An 18,018-nucleotide genomic window follows, 5' to 3' on the forward strand; every position below is an offset into this window, starting at 1 on the left:
CCTCGCACTGAAACAGGTTTTCCAGTGTGAGGGACATCGCGTCGGCGTCAAACACGCATGCTCCATTGAGGTGACGACGAATTTCGTGTGGAAAATGGTACACCAGAGCGGCTATTATCTCCGCCGTGGTCATTTGGGGTTGCAGAGACTTGAACTCATTGTAACGTTTCCAAAAGTACTGGGCCTACGTGAGTCCTCCGCCCCTGTCGTATCGTTCGTTTCGCACCTGCATCAGCATCCTCTCGACCTGCAGGGGACGTTGAAAATAAGTGAGAAACGCTTCCTTGAACTCCTCATATGAATTGAAGTTCCCCTCGTTCCTGTCCATCCAGTTCTTGGCCCGGTCCTGCATTAAACCTTTCAGAATCAGAAGCCTATCCTCGTCTGTCAGACCTAACTCTCGGGCGGTAGAATTAAATTCCTCGAGGTACGTGGAAGGAAGAATTCTGTCAGCACCCGAGAATTTTTTGAAGTGCTTCCGGTATTCTGGCGGAAACAGAGCTCTCCTGGCGGACGATTGTCCTAACTGTAAATCCTCGTCCCTCTGCTCGCGGCGCGGACTCAACCGTGGTGACGCAGTGTTTTCTCTTCGAAGGGGGCGGGGCGTTCCTGGAGCTCGCTGGTCGCTTTCCCCGTTCGAACAAGTGGCGACGTCGGCTGCCGGTGGTGAAGTCAATCTGGGCTCCCGCGACGATTGTGAAGTGCCGCTGCTAGTCACGCTCAGTTGACGCACTTTCATCTCGAGGTCCTCAATTCGTTCGGAGTTTCCTTCGGCTCGAACTGAAATTTCCCGCACATGTCGCCCCAGGGAGTCTATGCCACGGTCACATGTCGCTTCCAGCTGCACGCATTGTCGGGCCATCTGCTGCATACCTTCCTCCTGGTCGCGCACGCTCTGAGACAGTGTTGCCATCTGGTTCTCTTGCCGGTCGATCCGCACGTTGGTGTCGGCGATTTTGGCTTCGACACGGGATTCGCATTCCTGTACCCGAGTGACGAGTTCTTGCGATATCACCTCACCGGAAGTACGGATGGTCTCCTGGAGGCGGTCTTCCGTCACTTGCATCTGGGTGCTGATGGCCTCTATCTTTCTTTGGGTGGCTTCCAACCCGCTTCGCGTGGCCTCCATCTTAGCTTCGATTCCGCTTCGCGTGGCCTCCATCTTGGCTTCCATCCGTAGTAGCATCTCGATGATCTGTTGGGAGCTGGTACCACTGAGGCTAGCTGCTTCGCCGACCCGTTCTGTTTCTCTCAGGGACACCTGTTGCGCGCTGGTCTCATTGGCTTGCCCCCCGCTGTTCGGTAGACTGGTTTCTTCACGTGGACTTAACGGGAGATCGCACCGGGAAGAAACCTGACTAGCTGTGCCGACGTTTTCACTTTCTGGGAACTCCTCGCTGCAGACATCGCAAATCACCCTTACGTCACTCATGTTTAAGTTCTCGATGCGGCGGTTGCGCAATTTCATGAAATCAAATATTCAACCCTCGGTCGACTCTCAATGCTCGCTGACAAGCGTAAACGTGAGCGCTCACAATATATACCAATATATATATATTTAAACAATTCACAAACGAAAAAAGATAAGGGCGGTCGATTCCCCTTTTGCCAGAACTCAACTTAACGCCTAATGCCATATGCCAAACAAAAATTTTAAAATGCCTAACGCCTTAAGTAGCTGCCCTACTACCTTGACAAAAATAAACGCCTAATGTCTCAATAACCACCTCACGTCAAAAAATAAAACAATAAAATCTCACAATGAAACACAGTTACATGACACCAAAATACGCCTGACGTAGCCCTTACTAAAACGACATATGCACCTGCACTGAGGGTGCTTTCGATTTAAAATATACCGGTCCCTGTGTTCGCGGCGCCAAAAAATGTATGCTCACCTGCACTGATGATGCTTTCGATTTTTTAAGAAAAACCGATCCCCTGTTCGCGGCGCCAAAAATGTATGCTCACCTGCACTAATGATGAAGGTTTTCGATTTTAAGAAAAAAACCGGTCCCCTGTGTTCGGGCGCCAAAAATGTATATTACGCCCTTCCTTGCCCGGGAAAACAAATGCTATCACTACCTAGATAGAGGCGGCAAAATCTCCCTCGGACAAGCGAAATAGCGTTACGGTCCAGGTTAAGTTCGTGTATAGGAACCGGTGACCAACAGTGCATAGTAATGAGCCATATCGAATAAAAACAAAGACATATGTACTTTCAAATTACCACCTCTTTACCTGTAGCCGGTAAGCGGCTAGCTGCATACCTGAAAATCACGGGTAGCGACATGCATACCAAAATGATATAGCCCAAAATTAACATGAAAATAAAAAGTATATTCTATTCATAACCAACAAAAATGGAATTATTACAGGTCCCCACACTTGCACTCTCACATTCTCTCTCAGATTCAATCCTCATGGGGTCATCGACACAAGAAATTATACATGACATGTACAGGTTTTATGACGACAAGCCCTAATTATTGCATTCTCAATTAATTTTATCTTACTTTTTGTCTAATCAGGTCATTTGTGATTTTGCTCCAGTGCTACTTAAATCCTAGCCAGCCCTTACTTAAGTTCACCTTTTGTTTTTAAAAAAGAAACTAGTCGGCGCGGTGAGAATACATTACTTCACCAGTATAAACAAAGGCGTCTCAACGGCAATTACATTCACGTGGGCGGACGTTTTCCTTTTACAAGACCTCACGTGGTTCCAAACATAACAAATAACCTCCGTTGAGTGACGCAAACATATACTCTCTAGCAGGCGGGACTTAAACACTTCGCCGCGACGAGCAATTCACATTACCAGGCAAGTACTTTAACAAACAATCACATATGCGACCTGACGTAGCTAGCAGCGACACAGCGCTGACACATAAAAATGAACAAACCTCAAGTAGAATATGCAATTAAGCTGGCGGCGCTTTACTCTAATAGTACGCACTTTAAACAAACACAAAGGAGCACAAACAACAATGAATTTAAGATCATAAAAAAAATATCACAAGGAATAAGAAAAATTGACCTAGACGAATAGATTACAAATGACAAGCGCGACGGGAGTTTGGTATGAAGTTCGAGTTGAGTGGGCGTTTTCAAAATGTCGACGAATTTCAAGGGCGTTCTCTAAATCAATCGGGCCGTCACGTGTTAAGGTTCACACAGATGAATACTTTACCATCTCTCAGCTTCCGGGGTGCGTCCTGGCGTCTTTATGGGCGATTGAAAACACATAGTATCCACGCGAAAGGTTTCTTTGGTCGCGACGATGAAGATGCGAAAAGGATTCAAACACCTAGTTCCCCGGCTCCTCTTCCTCTCGGGATCGGTGGATCTCCGTGGTATGGCGCGGTTCGGACGTCGCATCTGAGCGGTCGTTGTAGGCGTCGTCGGCGTCGTCGGGGCGTCAGCATCTCTCTCTACATCTCTCTGTCGCGGCTGGTAGGCGTCGTCGGCATCGTCGGGGCGTCAACATCTCCCTCTACGTCTCTCTGTCGCGGCTGGTAGGCGTCGTCGGCGTCGTCGGGGCGTCAACGTGGCGGATGGTAGGCGTCGTCGGCGTATCAATAGGGCGGCGTTCGACGTTCTCTCTCTCTCCATGGCGGCGGATAGGCATCATCGGCGTAGTTTCTTCTGACATCAGGCGAATCGACGTAACGCCCCCATCTAATTTCTTCCTCTAGCCCGCCATAGTTTCCGGTGTTCCTCGTTTCTCAAAAATTATAAATGGCGTAAGGTAATCACGGAAACACGGTTTCGCTTCAACTTCCCCCAGCGGTTGAGGTAGGCGCACTCGTGTAGACTTACTGCCTATCACACACACTGGTGTTCGCACAACACAACAAAGTCCACTGTACACGAAAGGTAGCACGAAGGTGCTCTCGTTCCAAGAATCGCGGCAAAACTGTATAGGGAGAGGTAGCACGGAGCTGTTCTCGCTACAAGGATCGCGGTAAGACTGTGTATCGAAAAACCATGTCCTTCGTTTTATTTGGATTTTGAAAAAGGACGCTAGGCGCACGTTGGAGTGACGCTTCCGGAGAGGTTATTCCACCACGCTCTATTGTCTCCAAACTAGGACGGACCGTGTCCGAAGTTTACTTGTGAGGATTAAGCTTCCGCCTGGCTGTCGCCCATAGATCAATTGCAATCGCTGTCCACAAACTGATCAATTAGAACCGATTTGATCTGGCGTCCGTAATCGTCGCTTGATCGTGACGAAACTCCACACATCCGTCCTTGCCTACATGCCGCTGCGCTGGTATAAGTTTCACATGAATCTGACCGTTGGAAACCGAGATATTTAAATGTTTGTCATTACGGTCGAATTTCCTAAGCTTTAGACGCATAGCGTGACCCTTCAGGTGCTCACCCTTAACACACGTGAACGTCTTGTTCCTCCCGTCGGCTTGGCAAAAATCAAATATGTAATCTTACAAATTAAAACACTCAACACTTTGAATCAACACGTCTTTTTACCGCTACATACATGAATAATAATGATAATAATAATAGTGACGGTAAATCTGACTGTCACACTAATCATGGGTCTCCATGGGTAGAGGGCGTGGGCGTAGCCAGAAATTCTTGTTATCGTGGTGAGGTAATTGATAAAACTCGAATAGTCTAAATAATAACATTAATAACTATCATGATTATTTATAGTTCAACAATAATTAATAGTTGATGTAGTTTTGCGATTTCATTTTTCAAAGACGGTGAGATAATTTGAGTGAAGGGGAAAATGTAAGTGAAAATGGAATTTTTTCACCCGTAAGATGGGAATTTTTGCTCTTTTACACAGGAATTTTTTTTTTACAGTTGTGGCAACACTGTCTTGTGGTCTACGAGGCAAGATGTGTGGAGTTACTGAAGGACTGAAAGCTGAAAAGTAAAACCTAACGAAAGAAACAGTGGTGTGCCCAAGGAGGGTTGGTGGGGATCATAACCCCCATTTGGCCCAGTTTTCCTAAAAAAAGAACATCAATGGCATAAAAAGATGGCAACTGGGGGCTGACAAAAAAAAGTACACGTAAACCCCTCCCTTTCGAAAATCCTGGGCGCCACTGCAAAAGGAAAATGAAAGTAGATGTAAGTAAATATCAGTACTTACGCTTCCTGGAAGAACGTCTCCTGTACAACTTTTCCTTCTGGTGTCGTGTCAGGGTACTTGTCATACTCCTCTATCCCGAGCGTCACCATGGCTGGAAGACAAAGGGAATCAATGAGTACCGTAAAAAAGTTGACCGGAGAAATAACGGTCCGAGACCGTCAATTTCAGCTGCCATCCAACTACCGTAAATTATTACCGTGACCGTTTTTTAAAGTATTAACGGTCATTATACAGTTACTTCAGAAATATAAATGATTCGTTTTTATAATAAATATATTTACGGTGCACGAAACTGTTATTTATAACTGGGTGTCTATCAAAATCCAAAATATATATTTCATTCAATGAAAAACCCCTACCATGAGCCCGGTTAAGATGAAAACTGAAGCTGTACTTTAACAAGGACTTCATCCTGGATGGGGAATGGCCACATTACTTTATTTAATACTTTCACAAAACTTCACACATACAATAACGCAATTCTTAAGAAACAAAATGAACAAATCTAACACAACTCAATACAATTTTATCAAATTCCAGTACAGGCATATAACAATGTAAATTCACTATACTGTAAAAAAAAATAGTAAAAATTCTTGACCACAAGCATAATTTATTGACTTGTTCTTCACCTACCTGTGGATTTCTAGACTTATTATTGATTTTCTTGACTGGCAGACACCCTGCATAATTATTAAAATTTTAATAAAAAACGATCGCGTATCCAGGAGCGTATATTCTAGCTAGCTAGGCTATGTGCGAAGCCTGAAGACTAGAGAATAAAATACAGGAGAAAAATCGATCAGAAATTGTCAATAAAATTATTCATATCAGTGAGAGGATGGTGATTCTGAAGTTGGCAACCTGATTTCTTGTGAGTTGGCAACCTGATTTCCTATGAGTTGGTAACCTGATTTCGTATGAGTTGGCAAACCTGATTTCCTATGAGTTGGCAACCTGATTTCGTATGAGTTGGTAACCTGATTTCGTATGAGTTGGCAACCTGGTTTCCTATGAGTTGGCAACCTGATTTCCTATGAGTTGGCAACCTGATTTCTTAGGAGTTGGTAGACTTATTTCTATTCATAGCCTAAGACCACGTGACATAGTCAGATAGCCCAGATGTTAGACTCAGGATACGCCACTGCGCTTACAGTTTTCGTAAATTAAAAGGCATATTGTTAAATTCTAACGGTAGAATATTGCACACTTCAAAGTATACGAGGAAAGCATACTCTTTTCTAAAACCCTTACATTGAAGCTAAAGAGGTGGTGTTAAAGAGGCCAGTGACAATTTTTAAAAGTGTAAGGTTGTAAAGAAGCCGGCATAGGGCGTACACAACACATTAAAAAGTTTTTCTTGTATGTACGCATTGCTTGCAGTGTAGAATTATTTCTCTTGTAGTCTTATTATTACAAACTTAAAAACACAGTTTTTCGTTGTGACGTTTCAGGAGAACACACGCTCCCTTCATTAGACATTTATTTTTAGTTTGATTAAATATGCAGTTATGCTTATTTCACAGTTAAATTGCTATATTACAACAATGTAATATTGACAACATCCATTGTATAATTGATTATTTTTTGTTGTTAAAACTGTTTATACCATTGTTATAACTGTATCTTCAATCAAACTAAAAGTAAATGTCTGATGAAGGAAGCGTGTGTTCTCCTGAATCGTCACAACGAAAAACTGTTTTTATGCTTGTAATAACCGTAGACTACAAGAGAAATAACATTAAAAAAGGTAAAAACTTCCTCTGAAACGGTGTGAAAGGCCCCCCTCTTCTGTCATCTCTCATCCAACATGGATGTTTACAGTTGGGACGATTGAAACTTTATCTGAGGAATGTAAAATCCGCATATTGGATAAGAATATTCCGCATACTTATATAATAACATTACATGATTACATACACGATACATTGAGGGCCCAGCCCTTGCAGAAAGTGACCATGGGTGTCAATAACGGACGTATCCAATCCAAAGCCGAGTGAAAATTACTTATTTTCAACAAGAGAGACGGTAGTATAACCAATATGCGCAGGTCGCTGCGGAGCACTTCCTATTACGTCATCCTCCCCACCACTATTCTACGTACTGGTCTGACCTTGAGAGTACCAATGCTGTCAACTCAGCATAATTAAGCTAAAACAAATAAGACAAACTATTTTTGCTGTGTAGATTGGCGGTGCCGGTTCATATCAGTTTATCAGTGGTTCATTTGATTTAATCCGGTCTTTGAAAATGCGTGCGGTGCGCGGATCGTAAACTTTAGTATTGCGCACGCGCGTTAAGGTTTATAACGAAGACAAACTACAGGGCGGGGCGAATGACTTCATTTTCGGCATGCGACATCGAGCAGAGGCCGTTTTTTTTTTTAAGTCGAGTAGGATGGGGGTTCTTTTGTTTATCGTACAACAATCACTACGAGAAGGCAATCTGATAACACGCTTGCCTGTGTTCTTTTTTAAAGCATTGAAATGTTCTTGCTCTTTACTCTCGGCTGCTTATTTTTTGAAATGCAAAAATTAAATCATGCCGGGTCCAACGAAATCCACAATCTGCTCTGGAAGTACCCTTAGAGGACAGGCCAGATAAATTATTTACAATGTTGCAATATATTTGCGAAATCAGAAGGAGTTACATAAACTTAACAGGTAGAAAACAGCCCAGGAAAAAGCGAATACAAATTTCGTTAAAAAATCCTCAGACCATTTCGCTCCCTCCAGATTGCAACACTGTGAACCAATGTCGCTGCGGAGAATGGAGTGGGGAAATGTGGTGTGAGGTGCACAAAAGCTATTTGCAGCGTCTTGTTTTTAAACTTGTCAAGTTATAATTGTTGTTTTAAATCCACTTTATGTAGAGAGAGGCTAACCGGAACCGGACCTATAGCAGTCTCAAGTCTGGAACTGAGTCCCTTTAAAAAAGAAAAAAAAATGTTAAATAGACTCGGGAAGTGTGAGAGAAGTCCTTCGAGTATATTCCTGTTCAGGCAGCAAGTGTTCGCAATTAGGACTGTTCGCAATCAGAACGAGAAACATCATGCACTGATAGCGCGAAGCTTGTTACATTACTGATAAAAAAAATCAAGAGATAAGAACCTGTTTCGTATTGGTCGATCGTGATGAAACCCAAGTCGCCGACATCCATTACTCGAAACACCGACTTGATGTGGTCATCGTTGTAAACCAACGGAGGCTTTTCGTAACCTTCTCGGTACTGTATCATCTCCTCTAGCAGCTCTGACAGGAACGCCACTGGATCATCTGAAAAATATGTGAGAAACCTTTTAACAGCCGACCGACAGCAGTCATCACTAAGATGATCTCATACTCTGGCGAAAATTTGAAGATTGTCCTGAAGCCTGTGTAAGCTTATGGGGTAACTTTGGTCACGATTATCTCGAAAACCAGTCGAAAGAAAACTTTCAAATTTTACCTGAGCACTGAGAAAGGCTGTTGCTAGAGAACCACTTTTTGATAATTCCACTTTCTGCATCAATGGCCCGAAAATTAATAAATTTTTACTCTTTAAATATCATATTGGATATGCATTCAAAGGTTTTGTTGACCAACGATGGCAGTAAGACAACACGAGACTTAGCACAGTTTCGCCTGGTCTCGTCTCGATATTTTAACTCTAAGCCCCGCGACAGGTTAAGTTTGCAGCAACTTCTCGCATATATGGACCCAAACGTGCGCGCAGAATATAGTTCCGCTGCAATACTGCCGATTTTCTTACTGTCTGCGATATGAACAGCTCGGCAAGACTGGCACGGGAGATGCTGACCGCCGTTCTCGCGCGGATTAATACCTAAAACCTTCTGCAAACTTAACCTGTCGCAGGACTTAGTCTCGTAGCTGAGGTAGGGTAAGAAGAAGATAAACTAAACGGAGAAAGAGAAGATCAAAATAAAATTAAAGAGAATAAAGGAGAGAAATAACAGGGAAAGAGAGATAACAAGAGAAGCAAAACAGAGAGAGTAAAGGAGAGTGCGACAGAGAATAAAAACAGAAAATAAAGTAGAGAGAAACAGAATAGAGAGTGAGTGCTGAAAATGGAAGAGGAAAGTAAATGATGACACAAGTATTGCTCGGCAAATTGTTTATTTTTACCATATGTAATGTTTCATTTGTTTATTTGTAACACGAATATGTCTTATTTGCTTGTGTTAATACTGTTGTTAGTGTTACCAACTTCATACTTTCTCGTCTTATGCGTTATTAAACGTGATGCTGGAAGCGGAAGTCATTTCCGGTTTATAGACATCTGTAAAACTATGCAGTCTGGCACAGATATATATCTTGTTGATTGGGTTGCCATGACAACGAAGAACGATAAGGAGACAGAATGTTAATTGTGAAAAGTAAAACGATGTAATTTACCAGAGAAAGGTTCGTTGGATTTTGATTGGGTTTGTGGCTATAGTGATATTATAACCGTTATAACGCTGTGATTATGATTAAACAGCAATAAACGTCGTAAAGGTAAGGAATTATGTTTTAATTTCTTCAACATCACGTCCTGAGATGGCTTAGTGTAGTCGCAACATAAACGAGAGTCGCATAACTCTGCCGCGCACAAGGATTGGGTAACTAGCGTGACGTAGTAATCCCGTGTCGCGCCCCAAAAGGAACGTCACATTGTCCATGACTGATTTCATTAGTTTTTCTCGGAAACCCGCTTACTTTATTGTTTTGATGTGATTTTTGTTATTTACTGTCGCGTTTCAGCTACTTTGCAGCTAATCGCAACGATATGATGATATTAATGAAGGGACACTCAGAAAGAACACTACTGCTAAAGCCGGGATTCGAACAGTCAGCCGGACTTGGTAGAAAACAATAGTTGCTAGTCTCCGCGGCGGAGTGGTTAGGGTGATGAACCTGGAAGTCAAGGAATCTTAGAAGTGGACGAGTTGTATCTTTGCGGGTGAACCTTGACCACGACTGGATGCGCAGTAGCAAAGGGAGGAGCTACCGGCTGCCTTAGACAATGGGTAACATTCTCCTCTAACTTTGTAAGAGCTGTCGACCACTCAACGGCGAGTAGGTAGCATGTACGGACATGTACCTGTGCGAATTAGTCAAGGTCACCCGCAGAGATACAGCTCGTCAACTCTAGCTTTGAAGCTTCATCAATTTAAGGAATCCCTCCATTTCAGGTATAAGGGCGGAGTATAGTTGTCCGGTTCCCACTTTGGGTCCGATCGCGGTTACGTGAGCATAAAACGAACTTTGCCAAACTTAATTTTGCCACCTTGCATCCTCATGATGGGGATTAAACTAAGGACGTACAGAAGCAACGCAATATAACAAAAATACAAATCGCCAATCTACGTGGCGGAATCGTTAACACAACACGTTACGATATGAAGAGCAGAGTTGTTACAGGTCCAGGAACGCATAAATTCTAATGGGTTCTATAGGGTTTCGCAAAAGAACCGGAAGCTTTTTTCTCGCACAATGTAAATTCGGTCCAAGTTGCGTATTGTTTAATTTCATTACGGAACTTGGACCGAATTGAAATTGATCCGGGGAAAAATGTTCCTGGACCGTATAATGTTCCGGAAGAAAGGTTCCGGACCGAATTGAAATACGAGGGTTGATCAGCATGCTTTGCCCCTGACACACTTCCAGTTCTTGGAGGGATTCTTTTTTTCGTGTCCTGCATAGTCTATCTTAGTCAGGAACACCCACGAAGTTTCTTTGATCTCATGCTTTTTGTTTTTCATTTACATGTGACTGAAGTGTATGAGGTGTAAGCATTCCAAAGAAGACGGAGAAAACGGTTATTCGTGCAGTCATCAAATATTTGCTGAAGAAAAGAAACTGTTACCAACGGACCAGGAGCATACATTCTAGGCTACCTAGGCATTCTGCGAAGCCTGAAGTCTAGAGAATAAAATACAGGAGGAAAATCGATCAGAAATTGTTAATAAAATTATTCATATCAGTGAAATGATGATCGTGATTCTGGAGTTGGCAACCTGATTTCTTGAGAGTTGGCAACCTGATTTCCTAGGAGTTGGCAACCTGATTTCTTGTGAGTTGGCAACCTAATTTCTTGTGGTTGGCAAGCTGATTTCCTATGATTTGGCAACCTGATTTCCTATGAGTTGGCAACCTGATTTCCTATGAGTTGGCAACCTGATTTCTTGTGAGTTGGCAACCTGATTTCTTGTGAGTTGGCAACCTGATTTCCTATGAGTTGGCAACCTGATTTCTTGTGAGTTGGCAACCTGATTTCTTGTGAGTTGGCAACCTGATTTCCTATGAGTTGGCAACCTGATTTCTTAGGAGTTGGTAAACTTATTTCTATTCATAGCCTAGGACCACGTGACATACTGAGATAGCCCAGATCTTGGACTCAATATACGCCACTGCAACGGACATTTATAATGACATAAGGAAGACAGTAGGGGAGTCTGTCCCCTCATATGACATGGTTAAAAAATCTCAAAAAATCCCTGCGTGGGAAGAGTTTCGCAAGCGATTCCGAAGTGATGGACTCTGTAAACGTACGGTTTCAGGAGCAGTCGGAAGATTTTATCTATGCTGAAACTGAAGGCCTACAGCACCGTTTGGAAAAGTGCATTGCAGTTGCAGGAGACTGCAGGAGACTATGTTGAAAAATAAGAGTAGTTAAATGACTCTGTGACACAGCCTTCTAGTCATGGGCAGAGTATGCTGATCAACTCAACTACCTTATAGGTAAAATGATTCTTTAAGGTCCAGAACATATTTACGCTTGCTGATTTTCCCTCCTGGACCGGAATTGAATTTTTAAAAAGAATGCTTGACCTTTAACAACCCTGGTGAAGAGTCCTGGGTTCGAATCCCAGCCTGGACATAGGTGTCCCCTCATCAATTCCATCATCACTCATCTTTGCGATTAACCAAAAGTGGCAGAAAAGCGAAGTTAAATAAACCAAACCAATTAAAAATACAAGTCAGTTTTTTCAATGAGCAGGATGTAGGGATGATAAAAGTGGTTATAAATTACTTTAAAACTTTATTACAAAACACGAATCTCTGGCCTTTTTTGTACACAAAGTTGGTTCAGCTTCACATAAATATTCCTAGCATGAAGCAACACATGTCCCCTTAACAACAACTTCGGATCATCAGAGGACAAAATAATTACACGTGACAGTCAACAAGGACCACGTCCACAATAGGACCCGGACCGCTGAGAAAGGCATGTTATTTTAATTAAAATTCACACTACGAACATAGTCTCGGAGGTATTCCGGCGGACTCTCAATTACCAAGCAGATTAAACATGGACTGGGAAAGGGAGCCGGTTCATTAATTCCTTCCCGAACGCAAAGGTTAGAAAAATCGAGTTTGGCCTTCTGATGGACGATGCGTTTTCTGCGTGGGCAGTGTGCGTGGAGGAAGAGGACTCCTGCGTGTCACGACGCAATCTCTTTGGGGGGAACAGGTCCGCTGATTGGCACTCGCGAGGACAAATTACAAGCCGTGGTTTGCATTGAGTTCTAAATGGGAAAAACGGATGACTGCGTCCAGATGTTTGGAACGCTCATTTTTTTTTATTTATTTTGGTGCCATTAATTCACTGCACCTCCTTGTAAGGGGAGGTGAGTACTGGCAAGTTGAATAAACTTAATGAATGATGAAGCCAGTAGCACTTTTTTTTTTACCTTCACCACCTCTCCCCGAATTCACCCAATACTCATAAATAGAGCTACGATTTTCATGACTTGGCATTTTTAATTATTGGCATAGGAAATCAGGTTGAAAACTCCTAGGAAATCAGGTTGCCAACTCATAGAAAATCAGGTTGCCAACTCATAGGAAATCAGGTTGCCAGCTCATAGGAAATCAGGTTGCCAACTCATAGGAAATCAGGTTGCCAACTCACAGGAAATCAGGTTACTAACTCTCAAGAAATCAGATTGCCAGCTAATAGGAAATCAGGTTGCCAACTCATAGGAAATCAGGTTGCCAACTCTCAAGAATCACCATCATCATTTCACCAACTGATAGGAAATCAGGTTGACAACTCATAGGAAATCAGGTTGCCAACTCATAGGAAATCAGGTTGCCAGCTCATAGGAAATCAGGTTGCCAACTCATAGGAAATCAGGTTGCCAGCTCATAGGAAATCAGGTTGCCAACTCGTATGAAATCAGGTTACCAACTCTCAAGAAATCAGGTTGCCAACTCTCAAGAAATCAGGTTGCCAACTCCAGAATCACCATCATCATTTCACTGACATGAATAATTTTATTAACAATTTCTGATCGATTTTTCCTCCTGTATTTTATTCTCTAGACTTCAGGCTTCGCAGGTAGCCTAGGTAGCCTAGAGTATACGCTCCTGTTTGTGAGTGTCCATTCATCAATTTCATCACATCATCACTCATCCTCATCTTCGCAAATTAGCCAAAAGTAGCACAAGAAGGGAAGTCAAATAAAGCAAATCAATCAATCAAGGCTGATGTGTTCCCTAAATATATAGAAATTCATATTATGAGGAAACTAATTAAATTAAGGTGCTTTTTAAGAGCATATTTAAGCATATTTTGATAGATTCTAGGTCATATTCTGCATAGACCCTATTTTAGATTTTTCAAGGAATATATACCCATTTTCGAAGTGGATTCAAGTACAAGTAAAGTACAAGGCTTTGCTGGGTGACAATAGGCAATCATTTTTATTCGAAAATTTACAGAAAGTATTTATTGTACATTGCAACCTAGGGCTCATAAAGTGAACTAAAAATAGTATTTGAAAATATCTCAGCATATGTTAAATATTGATGTTTGAAATAGTTCAGTTGTTAGGCAGGCACGTATCTAGAAATATGTTTAGGGGGGTCAAATTAATAATAATGTTTAAACAAAAATAATTATTATATTAAATTAATTAAAATATTCAAATTAATTAATATCATATTTATATTACATGAATAGGTAAAAGGACGATATGAGAATAGTGATATAACAGCACGTATTCATTATCTAGCTTACATGTACTTAAGGGTCGGCAAAATTTGAACAAAGAAACTGGCCTGGCAAGGAAATTAATGTCAAATAGATAAAGAATTGAATATTTATTAAATATAAAAAAGTTGTTTGATCCGTTGACGAAAAGTAATTATAAGTAGCAATAAATCTACTTTGCCACTGTCATTCAAAGTAGTATGATTACAATATAATCCTTGCCTTCCAATAAGTTTGGCGGAAATAAACAAACATTTATTAAACAATAAGTATATTTTCATTATTTAATATTAATTATTTTATTATTTCATTATTTAAATTTTGTAATTAACAAGTCTTTCGGGGGGTTCGGAGCCCCTGAACCCCCCTAAATACGTCCTTGTTGTTAGGGCATATTTGTCTAATTACAGTGCATATTTTTAAAGTTTTAGATCATAAGAGTATTTTTCATTTTGAATATTTTGTGATTTTTACGTCATAAAAATCCTAGCCCTACTCGTAAGTATTTTCATAGACCTCACTGCATAAACGACAGAAATTATTACAAAATGATTATAACAGCAATATAAATAATAACAATTTCACCACCTGGGACGGAGTGGTGATTCCGGTGCATCCAAATGTTTAGCACTCGCACCTCTGGTGCAAAAGGTCTCGGGTTCGATTCCCGGTGGGATCCCCGAAAATCTTAGTGTTGACCCAGCGCCATGGACTCCGTCCGGTCTCGAAAGACAGAAACAGCGGCGATGCGCTGACCACGCGTCACCCAATGAAAAAGCCGATCTGGCCGGCCCTGGTCCTTAGAGGACTGTTGTTGCGTCATGCAGTTTAGGTTTATGGCAAAACTAGTCAAATCGTTCATTTTAAACACCGAGGAAAAGATTTGGACCTAAAAGGGATGAGGAGACAGGTGAGTGGAGAACGTTGCATAATTTAGAACGGCATGATTTGTATTCATGACCAGATATTATTAGAAGACTTAGGTGGGCAGGCCATGTGGCACGAATGGGAGAGGAAAGAAGAGTTTACAGGATTCTTATTGGGAGGTCTGATGGTAAGAGACCAGTAGGAAGGCCAAGATGAAGATGGAAACGATTGGATGATCTTGCCCAGGATAGTGTTGCTGCAGCCATAAACCTTCGGGTTTAAGAAGGCTAAGAGAGTTAGTTAGTTAGCTATAGTGAATATTTCATCTTATGTATAATGAGTTTCCAACGACACTTTCAATTTACCTGAAGCCAGAACGATCAAGTTTATTACGAAGAAGAAAACATCTGAGACCAATAAATTCGCATGTGTGTACTCGATTCTTGTTCTGTGGTTGTCTGACATTTTTTTACCCGCGTACTGCAATGTGTGATGATTATTCATATTCTGCCGTAATTAATAATCACAAGAAAACAACGAATTGGCCAATCTCTATACTTATAAGCAGCTTGCCATGGCACTACCGTCAGAAGAAATGCATACATAGCCCAAGTATTGTTAAATTAATACATTGATAGTTTACAGACAAGGAGATTCGAATCTTGCAATCGGTCAAGCTGACGTGACGACCGCCCAAACCACAGACTAGATATGAACAGCCACAACCTCCTCACTGCATCGCCAGCTGTTTCGTACCCTCGGCGAGGCAGCGGTCCGCGCCACTCAAGAGCTGGCCTAACCAAGTTGAAACACGTGAAAAGTCTCAGCGAGTAACATTTCCACCATGAGCCGGGAAGAAGGTGGCAGGGGGTGGTGTTAGCCAATGGGGTTAGCCCATAAGACACCACCCGTGCCCGTTTTCGCTTTGGCACAGCGAGGGAACATTTCGCAGTGTTGACACAGTTGCCATCTTCAGAGATAAGTCGCTAAATACGACGGATTTGTAAGACCCGTTGGGGAAGTAATTCTTGAAAAAGGTACTATCTACTTTTCTGCCAACTTTTGGAGAAACGACACTAGTATTTTTCCAAAGTTAAATGAACATTTTGATAATAGATTGATGCGCCTAGAGGGCCATCCAGACTTTTTAAAAATATAAAAGTAAAAAAATGCTATGGTGATGCGAGTTTTCTTTGGCATTTCGACAATTTCTTTTTACATCAAATGTCTATAATATTTTCAACATCCAGTTGGAATACGTGTGCATGGGGGAGGAGAAGGTGAGAAGATTTGTTTTCCCTTCCTCTTGTAATTGCGTTTTTAGTGAAGTGTCCTGTAGTGTATAAAGATAGGTTAGTGAGTGAAGATGAATCGTATTACTGTTATTACTTAAACCCACACTGTTTTCCACGTTACCAAACGAGGATAAACATCTTGGCCAGTGGGGCAACCTCAAGGAGGGAGCGGGGGCATTGCGGAGGTTTTTTTTTTTTCAATTTCTTGATCACGTTGGCACTACTCATCATACTTGCCGCCGGCCGCCACTGCTTATAAGTACGAGCAAATATAGAATACATACCAGGTCGATTGGCAAGGAGGTGACCAAGAAGAAAATGAAACAACTCCTCGATTTTCCTTTCGGCAAGGTAATTCTGGGCTTGTATCACGGTAGGTGAACGATAAGGGACCTGCAATGAAATGAACGTATAAATTTATACAAATATGCCAAAGTTTCGGAACATATGTGATAGTACATACACGTATGTATGGGACCCCGCGGTGGCATAAAGTGGTAACATCTTCGCATTGTAATCAAGGAGTCCCGGGTTCGATACTCGATGGAGGTACGTAGTGGTTCGGATTCCACTTTAAACGGTAGGTCCAGTCCCGATTAGCCTATCTGTGCCTAAATTGGACTTAAAACAAACTGCATCATTAAATATATTTTTTAAATGTGCCACATTTTCTCACTATCGTCTACTTTAAAACTGCTATCAATGTATCAGAAGTAGATGTGAAATTTGTACCGATACTGCATACACAACCCTTTGATATATAAATTCTTAGACTGATCGGGTATACAGAAATACAAAGTTGTAATAAGTATGGCAACAACGAATTAACTTTGTGGTATAATACTTTTGGTATCTATACACAAATTACAAACTATAATTGTACTATCACCGAGTTATTAGGATAAAATACACAAACTCATAAGATTAGCTAACAACATCTTATATCTAATTAATTACTGGCTTCTGTTTCTTCTCCATAGCTGCTTATGCAGATAAGTTTGTATCAATTTTTAACGGACGATCTTCAAAAATATGTAAATCCAGCAAGAGTAGTAGATCAAGGTTGAGCCACTGTAGATGGAAATGAAACGATGTACTTCCAAGTTGAGGTCACAACAGTGCTGCTAAGTTTGAAGAGATGTTATTCGAAATTCCTGCATCGAAAATTGGATCTAGTTATTGCGAAAGGTAATGAAACAGTTCAAAATAATAATTTGACGAAAAACATATTTAAAACGACTTTATTATTTGATTCTTTCTAACTTATTTAGAATGAAATGCTAACTACTAATAAATATGTATACAAATGTATCAGAACATTAAGTTTCATTCAGCAATAATTGTTTCCTCCCATAGCTACCGACCAACGTTATTTTATATCTACTATAATGTACAATGCGAGTAACTAAATTCTAGGAAACCAAAAAAATTTATATCCAGTTGAATGTTACATGATGAATACACCAATGTCTGAAATGAAATCGTAAATACTTCATTGGCATAGCGTATTTCCTCGAGGATACTAAAGCTTCAGGAATGGTTACGCATATTATACCTACCAAGCTGGTGTAAGTACATGGAAGATAAAAATTCTGTTTTATGCGTAGGTGGCGTTGGAATCGCAAAAACATGAACTGGGTGGTCCTTGGCGGTAGCAACTTGACTCGGATTAGAGCCATCTGTTGGCTGGTTTGAAATTTATGGACGGATTTGAAGATCCGCCATATGTGCCTGTATTCTTACGTGTCTTCT

The 18,018-nt window shown here is 41.4% G+C and overlaps 1 protein-coding gene across 1 annotated transcript in view; it reads right to left on the bottom strand.

The window, feature by feature from the left end:
• Positions 1–17,299, bottom strand: part of LOC145989978 (EF-hand calcium-binding domain-containing protein 10-like) — a 28,040-nt gene extending 10,741 nt beyond the window's left edge. The window contains exons 1-4 of the mRNA XM_083125532.1: positions 17,224–17,299; positions 16,551–16,659; positions 8,236–8,400; positions 5,126–5,216 (exon numbers count right to left, since the gene is read on the bottom strand). Of these exons, the coding sequence (XP_082981658.1) occupies positions 5,126–5,216; positions 8,236–8,400; positions 16,551–16,659; positions 17,224–17,244 (386 nt within the window). The 5' untranslated portion in view covers positions 17,245–17,299. The remainder of the gene's footprint in view (positions 1–5,125; positions 5,217–8,235; positions 8,401–16,550; positions 16,660–17,223) is intronic.
• Positions 17,300–18,018: the final 719 nt, after the last annotated feature.

The sequence above is a fragment of the Lepisma saccharinum genome, chromosome 7 (genome assembly GCF_977018435.1).
Source record: "Lepisma saccharinum chromosome 7, izLepSacc3.1, whole genome shotgun sequence".
NCBI classification, from domain to species: Eukaryota; Metazoa; Arthropoda; class Insecta; order Zygentoma; family Lepismatidae; genus Lepisma; species Lepisma saccharinum.